General features: G+C 46.3%; 1 protein-coding gene across 1 annotated transcript in view; it reads right to left on the bottom strand.

The window, feature by feature from the left end:
* Nucleotides 1-14,762, bottom strand: part of COLEC12 (collectin subfamily member 12) — a gene marked incomplete at its 5' end in the record, with an annotated part of 88,429 nt that extends 73,667 nt beyond the window's left edge. The window contains 2 exons of the mRNA XM_082499220.1: nt 13,711-13,761; nt 14,654-14,762. Of these exons, the coding sequence (XP_082355346.1) occupies nt 13,711-13,761; nt 14,654-14,762 (160 nt within the window). The remainder of the gene's footprint in view (nt 1-13,710; nt 13,762-14,653) is intronic.
* Between the last annotated feature and the right edge of the window lie 1,372 nt (nt 14,763-16,134).

Here is a 16,134-nt window from a genome sequence, read left to right as displayed (position 1 = left end):
CGGCACAGCCCTCCAACCCTGCTCTCGCTGCACCACGTGCCGTTTTATTAATTTGCGATTGTGAGACTTCATGGACTGCACCGTGCTAAAAATGTGCAAAAGCGTGTGGATAATGCTCTTTTTCCTTTAAGAACACGAAGCCTTCCAAGAGCCTTGGAGGTGAACGTGGAAAAAAAGAGTCCCCACCCAGTCTTAAATGCCATACTCATTTTCTATGGGATATTCCTAAAGGGCCGTGTGGGGACCCATATAAAAAGCAATGAGTTATGTTTATAGCCCTGTATATCCCTTCTAGACCGGCACACAACTGTGGCTGACCAGCGAGCATCCCCTCCACCATCCGCTCTCCCCCTTCCCGCTCCGCTTTCCCATGCACGCGGGCGAAGGCAGCGAGTGCCTACCGATTTCAGGGACAGACCCGGCATGGCTTAACCTGCAAATTATCAAACTCTCCGCTGGGATTTCGGAGGTTGGCCGTGCCGACGTGAGCGGCGGCGGCAGCATCGGTCTGTGCCCTGCTGACACAGCTGGGCCGGGCTGGGGCTGGTTCGCGGGCGAGATTGGGTTACAGGGCAGAAATCATAACAAAGGCAGGAAACAGATCAGCACTCCCTGGGTTTAACACCCTCTCCGGGGACCCTGCTGGCTTCCAGACTGCAGATGGTTTTAACCCTGTCCTGAATTGCGACCGCCTCTGCCCGCTCTGCTCTGATGAAGTCCAGCCCAGTACATAAAATAAAAGCAATTCAAGGCAGCGCAGGGACAGCCCAGGCAGACGCCGGTCGGAGCCGTCCGGAGGGTTTTACATGGCTTTCTATGAATGGGCTTGGAAATATGAACCCTGCTGAACGGCGGCCAAATAATAGTAGACAAACTCTCGCGACGGAGTCCCTCGGCTGAGCTTCGGGACGACCTTCTCCCCGTTGATCCCTGCCTGCTCTGCGTGGTTTTGCCACCCTGCCACCGGGGCCTGAGCCCCCCCGCAGCCGCAGAACGTCGCCGTCGCCTTGCAGCCTGTCCCTCCATTTTTTTGCTGCTCTCAGCACTGCGCTTCCAGCATGGGGCAGGAGGAAAACCCCGGCTGATCTCATTCAGATTTATTGACTCGACTTTAGTGCCCTCGACTGCATAGTTTTGGCAGCTGAGTTAATGCAATCTGTCCATCGGACAGTGGACAGGTAGTCTTTTGTAAAAAAATAGATCAGCTGTGCAGGACTGGGAGTGTATTTTTTTAAATAGCTTGAGGGAAGTTGTGCAAACACATCACCAATTCCCCCAAGTACTGATTTGCCTCTCGGTGCTGTTTTTTTCACTTTGCAGCAGACTGCTTCAGGAACAAGTCCTGCCTGTGATGCGAAGTGGTGTTGCCCAGCATGGGGAAGAAGAAGAGCAAGCTACGCCATCTCCAAACTGAAGGTGTTTGGGGAAAAGAGGACATTTCTCACACGACTGTAATAAGCACAGCACTATCCTCGGTCCCCGCTGGGAGCTCTGACATTCTGGAAACAGCAATCTTAAAAGGGGAAACGCGGTCGCTTAGAGGTTACAAATCCATTTCATGTACAAATCTGATAGCAAAAGGGGAGACAAGCGCCTGCCAAAAAATCCTTGCTGTTAATTTGACCGAGTGAAGGCTGCAGGACTAGAGTGGGATCACGGCTTCCACCCAGCAGAACTTTCCTAAGGGCACATCTGCAATGGTGGTGATAGTCCTATAACACATCACCCTGCAAAGCTCCCATAACTGGTGGAATCTGGAGGAGTTTCTTAATTCAATGGCCACTGTATTAAAAGCATATGAAAACTATTAAAAAAAAAAAAAGACATAGGAGTAAAGTAGGAGTAAAAAACCCAAACAAACCTCAAAACACACCCACCCTGGAAATGCCTCCCATTGACAGCCTCACTGAGTATTTTCTTTTAAGTCACCACAAGCCTTCCCAGAAGAACAACCGAAAAGACATTAAAGATTATTTATTTTCCTTTCTAAAATATTGTTTTAAAATTATTATAGGGCCACATCAGCGCAATCAGCAAGCTCAACATGAAGAGGACTACAATGACATAAGTATTCCTTTGACGTAATATGCCTTTTAATTTCATAGTCAGCTCTTCTGCTTCCTTTTACAAAGACACTTCCACTTAATCTCTTCTGGGCCACCTCGAACACTCACTGGACATGTACATATTCTTGGTAGCTCTTTTGGTTATTTTGTGGGGTTTTTTTGGTAATCTGGTTTCATGTCTGTGAAATTCATGCATGTGAGATTCATTCTCTGCAGTAAATGAAAGGCTTTCACAAGGGGTCGTCTTTCCACTGGGGACGTGACTAGAGGCTCAACAGCTATTAAAACCAAGTGTAATAAAAAAGGCCTTGTTGTGGAGAATCCAGTTCCACTTCTCTGTATTAAAGCACAAAACTACTCACAGTAACCTCTCACACAGAAGACTGAGAATAAAACCAGTCCCACCATGCCGTATTTCACAAAGCAGCTTGCCAAGAATACGAGGTTCTCAGGAGCTTGGGATGCAGAGCTGCAGCAGAGGAGCAGATGTGGCTATTGCTGCAAAGGTGGGCCCCAGCTAACACCCTCCCACCCTGCGGGTCAGCACGCCCGGCGGTAACACGCTGGGCAGTACAACTCGTGCCGCCTCTTCATCTGTTCCTGGCCCAGAGTCAAGGTTTGCTGAAGCCAAGAGGTGAGCTGTGAAGTTTACGGGGTTTATGGGGTGCCGATCGCCCTCTGACAATGGCAAGCATTTCCTGCAGCTACCACATTTCCCTGCTGCCTCCCCTTGGTGGGCTCAGTACTGAGCCTGAGGCTGAGACGTGCTTTTGGCCTTCTTCTGGACTACTCCAGACCTAACCTGTATGGGCTGAGGGAACGGAGGGAATAAGGGACAGACTTCCACCTAAACAGAAGAAGGACAGGAGCCACCTCTGCTTTGCTCCTGCTTAAAAAGAAAAAGCAGAACATGGGGTTCCCTTATGGCACCACAGACCACAATCTCCACAAAGCACATCATTGTTTTCTGCACCTCGATGAACTAAAACTTGAACTGTGAATGCTACACAAAGCAGAGGGAACTTCCACAGATGTAGTTTCATGCACTCTTTCGGATCCTGTATAAAGGACGTGTCTGATCTGTAGGGATGGAGCTAAGAGGGCTGAATTACAGGTCTGTGAAAAATGGTCTTTATTTTGGTTCTGTTTGGTGACCCCAGAGAAAGACAATAAAGCCATATATATTCCTCCTCCTTTGCCAGCAGTATTTCAGCTGGTTCAGCCCCTCACCCACCCCAAATTCATTACTTTGACACTTCAAAGTTTTCTCCTACTTTTAGCTAACCTTGGCTATCTATTTAAAAAAAAAAAAAAGGCACCAGTTTTAAAGTTTTCAATATTTGGGAAAGCTTTTTCAGCTCCTCTGCAGTGAGCAGAAGAACCAGATGTTGGTTTGTTTGCTTCCCTTTAAAACCGAGCCACGCTGTGTATTCTCCAGTCCTCGCCTCTGCTGCTTTCTGCAAGGCACTTAGTAAAGAAATTTTGCCTAACATTGAAAAATGCAGGCAGTCATATTTACAAATTTGTAAAAGAGGTTAAGCATGTACTATCATTAATCAAGCAGAAACCTGTTTTCCTAAGGAGACAAATAAGTTCGGGAGCAATGATTAGTTGGCCATTTTAGGAAAGTGTCACTGTTTAGGGTAGCAAGAGGACTTGTGGCAGGGGACTTGGAACAAGGTGAAGACGAGAACCACCTCTCTGAATTTTGGCTTTCCAGACCTGGGGAACAACACGCTCAGGAACACACTTGGAGCAAAAATTTCCAGATGGATCCTACATGCAATCTAAATGTCCATGGGTCTGTTTTTTGTATATTTGAAGTCATGCTGTTAGGTAGTCCAACACCCTGACCCAAATCCAATTTGGATGAATTCGTACGAAACCAAGCACATAGGTTTAAATATAAACATCTGCGCATACAAGCAGTAACATGCAATAACTTTTGGGGACAAGTGCATTTAGCTGTGCACAGATGCTGTGTTGAAACTTTGACAGCGGGTGTTCAGATTATTCTGGCTTCAGACTGTTCAAAATGTTAATTAAGGACAAGAGCTCTCCCACTCCAAACTGGAGTCTTACAGGGCATTATATGCCCTGTTTCCACCTGAAGCAATTCGTTTCTAGGGAGAAGGGAGTGAGGAAGAAAAATATCCCTTGGCTCTACATACTATTTTTTTTTGTAACCAGATTGTCCTCCATTATATGATAAAGCAGAAATGTATGTAAGGAATCTTTCAGTTACCAGTTGTCACTACATACACAGATGGTCTGAAATCATACCTTAACCTCTTAGCAAAATATAAAAGGCAAGGATTTTTTCTGTCATTGAGCACTACCGAATGCAGGGTATATTGACCTTAACAAGCCTGGCAAGTAAAAGCATCCTTGCCCATTCCTGGGCTAATTCAAAATATTATGGTAGAATATGGTAGAATTTTCCATTTTTCCTGGCCAAGACCTTGGTAACAAGCACACAGAAACATGTTATGTAAAAAAATCAATAAGCATTTTCCAAACTTTTAAAATTTTGGATTTAGAAAGATATGCAGCGAAACCCTGTTTAGCAGACCCTAGTGCCCAGGCATCCTTAAAAGAAAATCAATCTGCCCTGCATCTTCGTAGCATTATGAAATGGCTGTCAGAAACGATGCTACAAAGTCCTGTTACACTAGGCTTGAATGTCTGCGCAAGACTTTTAATACAAAAACGTCCTTACGTCCCTTAGCTGGGCTGAAGAGAAGTGGATCCCTGTGTCTTGCACTCCATCTCTTACAAAACCTCCAGCTGCCTCCATTTAGAGTCACAAGCTGAACCACAAAAAAACACATTCACGTTTTATTTATTTAAGGCATCGATCTCTCTCTCTGGCTGGGTGGATTTTCCAGATGCATTCCTGACTGAGCTGAAGAGTATCTGCAGGACACAAACCTCTCCACGCACCCATTGCACAACACTTGTCCGTGCCGGCTCCGGGCACCAAGCAAGACTCCTTCCCGCCCACGCCTCCCTCCTGACCCCTCTCCGCTTTCCAGAATATCAGCCCACTCACTTAACCCAGGCTGAAACAGGACAAATGGAAATTTCTTGGCTGCTTCACTTAGGTTTACCCATATGCAGAAGGTTAATCCAGACTGGATAAGGTTTTATTCCAGCTTTCCTTTGGATAATCTGTTGTACTGCAGCACAGTGGAGCTTGAATTGGTTTTGATTTAGCAAAGCAACATACTGTTCCTTGTTAGTGTCTGCAACAGGCAAAACCAGCCTAAAATACTTACAGATTCTTTATTTGTGCTGTCCCCGTTATTCCTTCTCACAGGCTTCTTTAGGCATTTATATGCTTTCCTCAGCATTTATATTGGACACGATACAGAGGTCTGGAGTTGAAGATCTCTATGTAGTAACTCAAAATGATCAGGAACGCAAAGCTCTTGCTGAGCCTGGAAGTCCCCCCATGCAGCATGAGCTGCTACTGCCATTTTAAGGATGGCTGTCTTTAAAGAGGCTCCCTAAAAGTCGGTGAAACGACTCCCACCCTAAGCCCTATATTCAGATTTCTCAGGGAAGTCAATCTTCAGATGTAAAATTTTCTCTCTGAAAATCGCCAAGAAATTTGCCAAGTACAACACCGTGATGTACTGCATTCGTGGTGTCACCTCTCCCAGGGCACTGGCTGGGCTCAGGGCTGCTGAGTGTGATGGTGGGGGACAGCAGAAACATCCAGGTCTGGGTCCGGGTCTGGGTTCAGGTCCCAGTTCGGCTCCAGGGCAGGCTGGTGAGGTTTCGCACCTCCCTCGCAGCGGTTCCCCCGGGACCGTGGGAGACCAGGCACCAGCCACGCAGAGGGAGGGAAGCCTGATGGAGTATTAAACCACATCTAACACCAAAACATTGTGGCACTTTTGTTCTAATGCTTCTGAGAGTTCAGCGGACAAAACACCGTCCTACCAATTTAATCAGATCTTTTCTTCTTCCCTGGAACACTGCTGAAGTGGACAGCAGGAGACACGACTGCTCCTTTAACTGTAGCAAGCAGGAATGACTACAGGGGCTTCTGAGCAAAGGTGGCCAAAGGAGGAGAAGCTTCCTAAGCTGACAGCTGGGAGCTTATTGTATGACCAGTGCATGTGCCTATCAACACGTCTGTCAAGCCAGCGTGTGCCAACTATTTGTCTTGGTAGCCGTTAATTAAAACACGCAGCTCTTCGCTGTTAGCGTACTCGTTGTTCATAAATCCCCAACGGAGTAATGGCAGCAGCACCGCTTCACGCAGACTGCACGTCCAGGGGTCTGACTCAACGGGATGCTGAGCCACGTCTGCAAAGGGCTCCGTGCCCTGCAGAATCAGGCGTGGGGATGTCACCTCTGCCACGTCACTTAACATCGGTGCTAGAGCTCCGGGATGTTTTGAGGAAATTCCCAAGGAATAAAAGGAATCTAAGATAGCAGTGTAAGCAGCACCTGACAGGTATGTGTTTTATTTTTGGGTGTTGTTAGGTATATCTAACAACGTACTCTCAAGGGAAAATAGCACCTCCTTTCTCATGAGACACCAGTGTGTCTCTTTCAAAACTGTGTCGCCAGCAGTAAGCACAGCACGGCAACTTTCTGATGGGGAATGACTCTGAAGTAGGTCCAGAAAATCCAAGGACCAATTAGACACATTTGAGCACTTGCAACATTACAGTTAATAGCATGCAGTAAAGAGCAGAGTATAGTGGCAGCTGGGTACAGATGCAGACTTGTATTTTGAATAAAGTTGCAGGGGAGCTCAGGAGTAATGCTGGTGTGTGCCACACTCCCACAGCAGTGCTGAGGGAATCCACTAACAGGTAATTCCAAGTATTTTTCCTTCCTTCTTGTGACGGCTTCTTATCTGAAACGTTTATTTCTCCCACGGTTTTCCTGTGTTACTCCTTTGCATGGAAACACAACAGTGGTAAGCACCGAAACTACAATGCTTAGTTTCCTTCCAAGCCATTAATTTCACAGGTGATTTCATTATGAAGTTAAACAGCCCATAATGGAGCCTAGGTGTTTTGGCAGCAAACTGATGTTACCAAACAACATTATTTGTCCAGCTAGTTTACATGGAAATAAATACAAAATCCCCAGGTGTTGCTTACAGTGTAGCCAATGTTTTTCATTCCATTTGTAAATACAACCTGCTGTTTAGCCCACACACCTATTTTATAGCTCTAATGAAGAACAGAGAGCGAAATTCACACATAATGGTGACCCCACCACCTTTCAACACACCTCTGTAAAAGACAGAGATTGATCACACAGGTATTGCTCCTAGCATGCAAATGAAATATATGAAGAAACATGTCAAGAATTTTAATTGTACTAGCTAGGAAAAAACCGTAACTAAGAGAAAATAGATTGCCTACATAAGAGCACGCAGCTGGAACAACTTTAGTCCCCGTGGCACTGCTAAGAGGCCTCTTTATGGGTTTGGATTAGAAGGAGAAGTGCCTGTAGCCAGGCACAGCGGGACAGGTTGGAGACGGGCGGCTCCAAACCCATAGACCTGAATGGCTCTCACAGCTCCTAAGTAAGTTAGCACGGACACGCAGATCTGATAACTTTTGGATCTCGCTATTACTGCCTGACACTGATGGATTTATCAGGGTGCACCAACTATTTTCCATCTTTAGGAAAACTGGTGGTTTTAAACTCGTGGTTTGGATATACCAGCAAGTAATCCATTTATCACCTACGCCTTTTATATCTCAAGAGACAGAAGCTACTGGCAGAGAAGGGACACGCTGGCGGCACGCAGGCACCTTGACAGCTCGTGAGCACCTTGACATTCCTCCGCAATGGCAATGCTGCACACACGTCAGTGTTTATTTATTTACTGAGACTTCAATTCCCTGCCAGCTGCCCCAGTACTCTAAGTAGGTACTGGAAAAGAAAAGAACGAAAAAGAAACCGTTACACAGGTGGTCCCTCCGCACGCAGCCCCTGCTGCATGGGACTGACGCCCCAACACAAACCCAGGACCCCCGAGGGCGCTGGGCTCACCCCAGGAGAGGGCAGGCTCAGCCCTCTTCCACCTTACTGGCCATGGCAATTAAAAGGGTCGCTCCAAATGAAATTTCTTGGCCTAAAATTAACAGCCACACCGGCGCTGGCATTCAGTGTGGATTTAATTACCCCAGGACGCATGCAGACAAAATCCTCATCTGATAAATACGGCCAGATCAGTCAACTGGAAGCAACGTGCCCGACTTTCCTCCGGCTTTGTGAGTATTGGTGACCCCGTGACTTTTTATTAAGCCATATGATTACATGCTGCAGGCGTACATGTGAAAGAATGCCCATGGAGGGATGTGGTTTGTGGCACCTGAAATCCCTCACTGGTCGTTTACAAACCATAAAGAAAAGTTGACAAATTCCTAAAGCTTAGAAGTCTTTTTTTTTTTTTTTGTTAGGGGCTTAAGGTTTGTGTGGATGTAGCACACCACCAGATCAATGCCAGACATTTTTTTTGTGTATGTTATTATAGATGTGAACAATGGCCTGGATTTATCCAGAGATAAAGACTAATATTATTCCATCTGTGCAGTGTTAATGAATAAACACTATTCCTGAACTATCATAGAATTCCAAGCCATGAGTTTTGTGATCCTGTTTGAACTGTTATTTATGGACAGAAAAAAATTGTATTTTTAAACCCTTTCTAAAAAGGTTTTCTATTTCAAAGTTTTCATTTTTCACTGTAAACCATTCATAAGGCTTTTATCAATTGTTACACTCCTAAAACTCCCCAGCTGTATCCTATCAAAGATGGAGAAATAATATATAGCTTCTCACTGTATAAAATACTATAAACGATATATAGCGAGAAAACAGTTATTAAATGGATCTAGTTCAGCTGCTCCCAAGCCACTCATCAGGGGAAAAAAATTATATTTTCCAAATATGTTTTAAAAATTTTTTTTTTCCCCCTTCACCTCTTTTTAGTATAGCAGATTTCATTACTGCATAGCAGGATAATTCATCCATTGCCGGTCCAGAAATTCCTAGATGTAATTCTTACAGCTGGAATGATGCTCAGGAGCTAAATTGCTATAACCACACAGAAGGGACATCCTGACCCAGTCATCTCTTGCATATTCCATGGAAGGTACCTAAAAAAGTACCTACCTTACTTGAGGGCCCCCCAAGTAATTTTTGTCCCTCCTTTCCTGCCAGCTGTTGACTGGGTGTGGGGAAGACCAGAGGACCAGTGCCAGATACCTGGGGACATGAGGGTAGGTCTCCTACTGATGGCTCAGCTCCATGGCAGGGGAGGGGGAAGGTGAAGGTGGGGAGGATCCCGACTCACGTTCTAGAGCCTGGGGGTGACCAAGACGGGTCCTACCACGGAGGACAGACTTACAGCTTCAGATTCTGGCTCTGCTGCCCAAGGGCAAAGGGTAATTATCTTACACAAGCTGTTTAGTCTTCCACTTATCTACAGTGTACTGGCCCTATCTCTTGATTCCTTGGGAGGTTTCTCTTCATCAGCAAAGGCTTTCAGCTCATTTCTTCGAAGCCTGTTTTCTAAAACATTACAAATGTGCTCTGCAAAAGTTCAAAGACCATCCCTGTTGACAGTTCAAAGACCATCCCCTTTGCTTTCAGCTGTTCCACATTGTAGGGTAGCTTCTAGCTTCAAACTATGCAATGAATAACTTCACATTGAATTTTCTACATTAAATACTCTGTTTGGTAAAGTGCAGGCTTTAAGTTCTAAACCATTAACACAAAGAAACAAAATTCACAATTATGTCTATATCTATCACCTGAGAATGCCACAAGTTAGGAAGATCAGATCTGCCACCTCAGAGTCCATTAGTTCCCTTCAATTCCCTTGCCTGCAGCTACAGCCAGAGCCTGAATCTCAGAGAAATGAGTCAAAACCCTACTTTAAAGAGATCTCACCCTGCTACCTACCATCTAGAAACACTAGTCTGAGCTCTCAAGCCTGAGATTTAGCATCCCAAAAGTGTTTAATATTGAAAAGCAAGTTTTGCCCTTTCCTCGTTCATTCCTTCCCAAAGTGGGGTGCGCATGGGGTTGTGCAAACCAGTGATGCTGAATGATGAAAGAGTTAACATCGGTAGCAATCTGGTAGAGGAAAACTAGTGGAGAGGCATAGCTTGTTATCTGGAGCAGATAACTTCAAAGCAGCCTAAGCAATGACGGATGATGAAGTAACAGTGATAAGAAACACACTTCTTCACGTGCTTTCTCACTGCAGCAATCTGGAGGCATTGCAGCTGAGCATCAAACCTCTGGCAGCGTCCCTTCACATCTGTAGCATCCACTGAGAAGAAGTAAACAGCATCAGTCAGCTGGAAAGAGCACTTTCCTCCACCTCCCTGACCCCCTGCAGCAAATTTGTCCCAAGCTTAAAAGGGAAAAAAAGCTGGTGTGTATTTTCCTAGCATCTTGGAGTTGTCTGCATCTGTATTCATTGTTATATAATATGTTAATATTTAATAACTTAATATTTAATATGATCAGTTAATGTTCTGCTGACTGAAAAATAAAGTAGCATGACAAATTCTCTGAAATTAGCTCATCGGAGGAGGAGTGACAGAAAGATTCAGAAAAAGGGGAAGCGGTGCAGGACAGCGTGTATTCAGTCCTCTTTTCAAAAGCTTCTTCCCCAAAATAAGAACTGTTGGAGAATCCCTCCCTCCTTCCCTCCGCAGATCTCTTCCTTCCTTGAACCAAACTACAGGCTTTAGCAACAAAGCAGCTAATAATAAACTCTTCAGCTGAACTCTAGGAAAGCAGTTTGGTCAAGGCTTTGCCTGCCAAGTGCTGACCAACACATATTCCCAGCTGCCAGCAGTGACTCACCGCAAGCCATGTTTTTACAAACTAGTCGTGCTTTAGCCATCTCCCCCTCGGAGCACGTTTCCCTCCAAACAAGGCCTCCCTCTTCCAAATGATGGAGTCAAAGGCACTCAAGTCACGGTCCTCCTACCACGTCTCACGTCAACGGGGCACAGAAGGACTATTCTGGTCACAATATATTCCACAACTGCTCTTACACTGTGGCTCCTGAAACACAAAACCCACCACTGCTGCTATCGCCGCCTACTCCAGCAGGCTGTACACGAACAGACCTGGGATTCCTACAGCGCCAGCCAGCAGACAGGACTGGGCTCCTTTCAAAATGACCTTTTATCAAGGTTTTATATAATAAAACTTGGTTCTTGCCTTGGGCTTCCCCCATATTGCCTTCTCTCACCAGTGAGGACACAGAGCAAAGAGGGACCACCAGTTGGGACAGCAGGCGTAACATGTCCTACTGGTTAGGTGGGAGCTTCAACTACTTGGCTGCATTTCGGCCCCAAGAGCAATCTCTGGTCCTTCACTGGAAACGCTGACTCAGCTGGTCAGTGAATTTGGAGTTTTATTTAAAAGATCTGTATGTCTTGTGCCTGAATGGAGGAGCCTGGTGCCAGATGAAGCAGTCAGTGTTCCTGATGGCACGTGTCTCCCACCCCCTCCAGAGGTTGCTCAAAGGCTGCCTGGAAATGCAGTGAGGACTGTAGAAATGGGAATGCACCGAGTGAGGTTTTCTGAGGGAGGGGAAATAACCCCTTTAAGGGCCACTGAAGCATAAGCACTTGCAGGCAAACAGCACGCAGGCTGGTGCTGGGAGGTATGGAAACCAGCCTAACTTCTCCCTCTGCTGCCCCATGACGCTGGGAAAGATGAGGAAGGGGGTATGGAAGGAAATTTGGGCTCAAAAATAGTATGGAGAAAGAAGGCTTCTTGGATCACGGCACTACTGAATTACACAACTTGCACCAGTGCCCAGGCTGTGGCTTCATGACCCCGCTCCCCCTTTAGTCAAGGCTCTTCTTCTGTACTGCAGACATCTGGGACACCTCCCTGACCACAGTGATGTCGTTTTCATGAAGGAGAAGTGGGTTATGGTTGTTTCCTAAGGGTGGAACTACCCTGTCTCCTCCTTTTGTGGTGAAATCTCCTTCTCCTGCCACTGCGAGACTGCTGTCCCTCTCCTCCCTCCTTGCTGCCCCACCAAGCCCAACAGCACAAGCATTTCTGGAAATGCTGAGATAAACCTTGCGTTTCTAAGGCCAGAAATAACTCACAAGTTAACACACAAAAATCCCGTCATGTCACAACAGTGTCCTTACTGTTGGATTAGTAAGGATAGTGGGGTACCCACTCCTTGCTAAAAACTTTCACGGTTCACTGCAAAAGCATGCTGACCAGGAATAGATTGGTAGTGGGCAACACGGAGGGAAGCTATTTTTATAGGTGTTAATGAATCCTAATATTTTTTACTCAGCTGGAGGTGACAGAAATGAACAGTTAACATTTCTTCCCATTTCTCAAGATTTTTTTTCTTTTTTGCTATTCCAGGGCCTAATCCAGGAAAAAAAAAAAGTAAAAAAAAGAGAATAGGAAAAAACCCTATGTGCAGCCTTATGGCAGGACTTTCCAAGCCACAAATGCTGGCTCTGTGGTTGGCTGATCTATCCAAAATAAAGCTCAACAGCAGGGAGCGGTGGAGTAGTTCAAGGGGTAGAAGAGGTCATGCGAATGTGATCCCCACCTCCCAAATGCCGCATCTCCTTATGCTGTCCCCCCCCCGCTCCTTTTGGAGGGAATTGGAGGGAATTGTTGACTTTTTTTTTTATTTTCAGTGTGTCTTTCCTATCCGTTTGCCAAGTGGGGTTGTTGAAAGTGACTCTTGTTGCAGCCACTTTCCCAGGAGAGAAAAAACAAGGTGAACTTTTATCCTAATGGTTTGAAGTTGAAAAGGCAGCTTGGATGATGAGCCCCTTTGGTTGCTTCAAGACAAGAGCTGGCACTGGGGGAGCTCAGAGGCTACCATGTCACCTCCCCATGGCCGGAGGGACAGGAGTCATCCTACCTCGGGAAAAGCTGTCAGCTGCAGAGAATGAAACGTTTCCCCGAGGGAAAGGGAGCACAAGAGCCTTGAAAAGAGGAGCCGTGAAGGCTGCTGAGCCCTGCGCAGAGATGCCTGGCACTGCCTTCTCCACACGAGAAGGCTATTTTCAGTGAACAAACATTGAAAAAAGGAAAGAAAGTGGAAGAAAGGAAAGAAAGTGACAAAGTGTCTTAATTATTTTTGACATCATACTGTATACTTTCACTTCTTTTTTGAGAGGAGTGCACAGCATATGTCCTGGCTCAGCTGCCAATACAACTTCCATGAGCCTGCAGGAGGTCCCACGCCACCACTCTTGGGAACACCTACAAACCTCACTGTACATCAGTCTGTGGGCTGAAGGAATGCCCAGCTGGGCAGAGGACATGTAAGAGGCATGGACCCTTTTTTACAGCCAGCACATTCATTTCTGTTCAGGTATCAGCTTCATTTTCATGACACTAATGAGCAAATAATGGAATCAACCACTTCTTGTTTCTAATCAGGGGTATTTCTGAAGCGTTACGCTTGCCAAGAAAATAAACCAAGTCTAAAAATGACACTTTGCTCTGGGCATATAGAGTGAAGTCGATGACAGGACTCTACCTATATGTTTTGATGCTGCCAGCAAGGGAGGTTTACATAGCAAGTGTTTCACTTACCCAAAGCACTACGCAATAGCGAGCTGAAAGACCTGCTGCCACTTACCAAACCTCTTGTAGCCAAAGGACTGCACCTCCTCCTCCTCTGCAAAATCGTCTAGAGAAAGAAAGAAAGACACAGCAACAGATTATTACTACTACCACTGGAAAAAGATGGGAAGAAGTTTTTACAGGTGCACATTCATAAATTAATGTACTCAGAAGTTTAATCGATTCATAAGGCATGTTACTGATCTTCCCCTCTGCTGCTCATATCCTACATCTGTCCCTGGGTAGAAAAGGAAGTTCAGAGTGAACTTTCCCCCAACCAGTATCATCAGAAGAAACCCAGACTACAAACGGTTTATCACCTGGCAGCTATCCTGAGGCCTACTTGGCCACCTAAGTATAGATCACGGCAGACATGTCCCTCATCATGATGATGGCCACAATTGTCACCGGTGTGCCACGTGGGCAGGCTTGCCCGCACCATGGCAACTCGCTCCAGCCCACTGCCAGCACTGTCCGGGTGGTTGGGCTCAGGTTATACATACACGAGCTGGGCCGTTTGCACAAATTGCTACGCATAGCTATACCAAGTAACGAGAGAGGAGTCAGAGGTGATGGCTGTTGGTCCATCCACCACCTCCCACAGGCACTAGCTTGGCCTGAAGAGGCAATATCCGATAAAAAATGGGAAATAGAACTGACAAACTCAAACAGGTGAGAAAAATAAAAACCATCTAAGCCCTTTTGTTCTCATCTTCACCAGCTAGCAAGCAGTAAAATGCTAATGATCACAATTTTATTTTGTCAGAAGCTTAATTTCTCTCCACTTCCTTCCAGCAACAAAGCAAAAGGCTGGCATCAGCAGAATAAATACACCCACAACTTCTTTTTAAAAAAAAAAAAAAAAAAAGAAAGATATGTTTGTGTTCATGTGTTCAGCCGCCTCCTACCACCACAACCCCTCTTTCTGCTGAGTCGGGAAGGCGAGCGCCCTGCCTTACCACCAGCACCAGCCTCTGCACCAGGCGACCCACTGCCAGGGAGGGTAGCACAGCCCAGGCTGATCATCTCCCGCTTCCCTACTTCCCGGGGAGAGCAGAGGAGACCCATTCCCCCTCCCACGAGCACCGTTTCACGCAGCAGAGGAGCCTCTGTGGGATGGGGGACACGGCTTCCCAAGCGGCGGCCGGCGGTTTGAGCCCACCGCTGTGCTGGGGAACCACATCGCCTTTGCTGCTTTTCCCAGCAGGCTTGCCAAGCCTGCCTCCATGCGAAAAATGCCGTCAAGGACCAATGGCAATCCCTGCTTTCCAAAACCTGGGTACTCCCAGGCTATCGTTTGCATCACCATGGTGGGGAAGCAGACTCAGCATCCAGGGGAGCTTCAGTGGCTGCTTGCCACCTTGTGCCACCCTCAGCTCAGGGGATGCTGAGGAAGCTCACTCACTTGCAACCTCTCCACCCAGACCTTTCCCTGACGTGAGGGGAGAAGGAAACAGAAGCTTACAGGCCAGTCAAGGGATTCACCAGAAGGGAACATTTAACGAGCAGCGGTGGAAAAGCAGGCTTAAAGCAGAAAAACAGACGTGATGGAGTGAGAGGTCTGTGCTCAGTTAGAACTTCATTGTCCACAGACTTACTGCATATGAACAGGCTGCTCTGCATCATGAAACTGGGCTGACTGGTGCCTGAGGTAACTCAGGTCACAACAGAGCCTTGGGGGGATGAATTCAAAGGCAAAGTAAAGATACAGTCCTCATCCAGGCTCAACGATGTCTAAATCGTTTGAGTGTTCTTCCAGCAACAGATGTGACTTGCGCCTCCTTCTGACCTGCAAGGTGCCATGCACTGAAGTCTGAGGGAGATGTTGCCTGAAGCAGTGGAGTCCATGAAATGCATCATTTTGCAGAACGTCACCCTTTACTCAGACAGCACTTTTGATAAAACAACTCAAAACTCAGTCTTCACCAGGCAACACATATTTTGCTCACTGCCAGAGGTGCTCCTGTCCGTATCTTAAGTTAGACCCCCAATTCAGAGGTGCATTTAAGAAATGCAAGAACCAGTGGACACTCCTGAGGCAAAACAAACACATCCTGGTTTTGCAGGCAGAAAGAATCCTTTAAAAAAACAAACCCAATGAACCCTCACAATTGTACCAAATGTTATCTAAAGACAAGGTCACCCGACAAAACACGACAAATGCTAATAAACCATAAACCAAGCTTCTCATCCCAGCAGTGAACTACTCAGGAAAACTCTTCCCCTCTTGCACAAAAGATAAACGCTGCACAAAAAAAAAAAAAAAAGATATCAGCTCCAGAGCCCTTAGTTTCCTGCTCTCTCCTGCTATCGGGCCATAACACAATCGCCTCCTTTGTTTCTCAGGAGCGTAACCTGGCTTATCCGATGCGTATCTGATGTATGCAGCCAGGCTGCGTGTAAATCCTGTGGCTTCATCCTACACCACATCTCCAAGACC

The sequence above is a fragment of the Vanellus vanellus genome (assembly GCF_965231255.1).
Source record: "Vanellus vanellus genome assembly, chromosome: 2".
Classification (NCBI taxonomy): Eukaryota; Metazoa; Chordata; class Aves; order Charadriiformes; family Charadriidae; genus Vanellus; species Vanellus vanellus.
The sequence above is the reverse complement of the archived record's forward strand: the minus strand, read 5'-3'. Positions and strand labels throughout refer to the sequence as shown.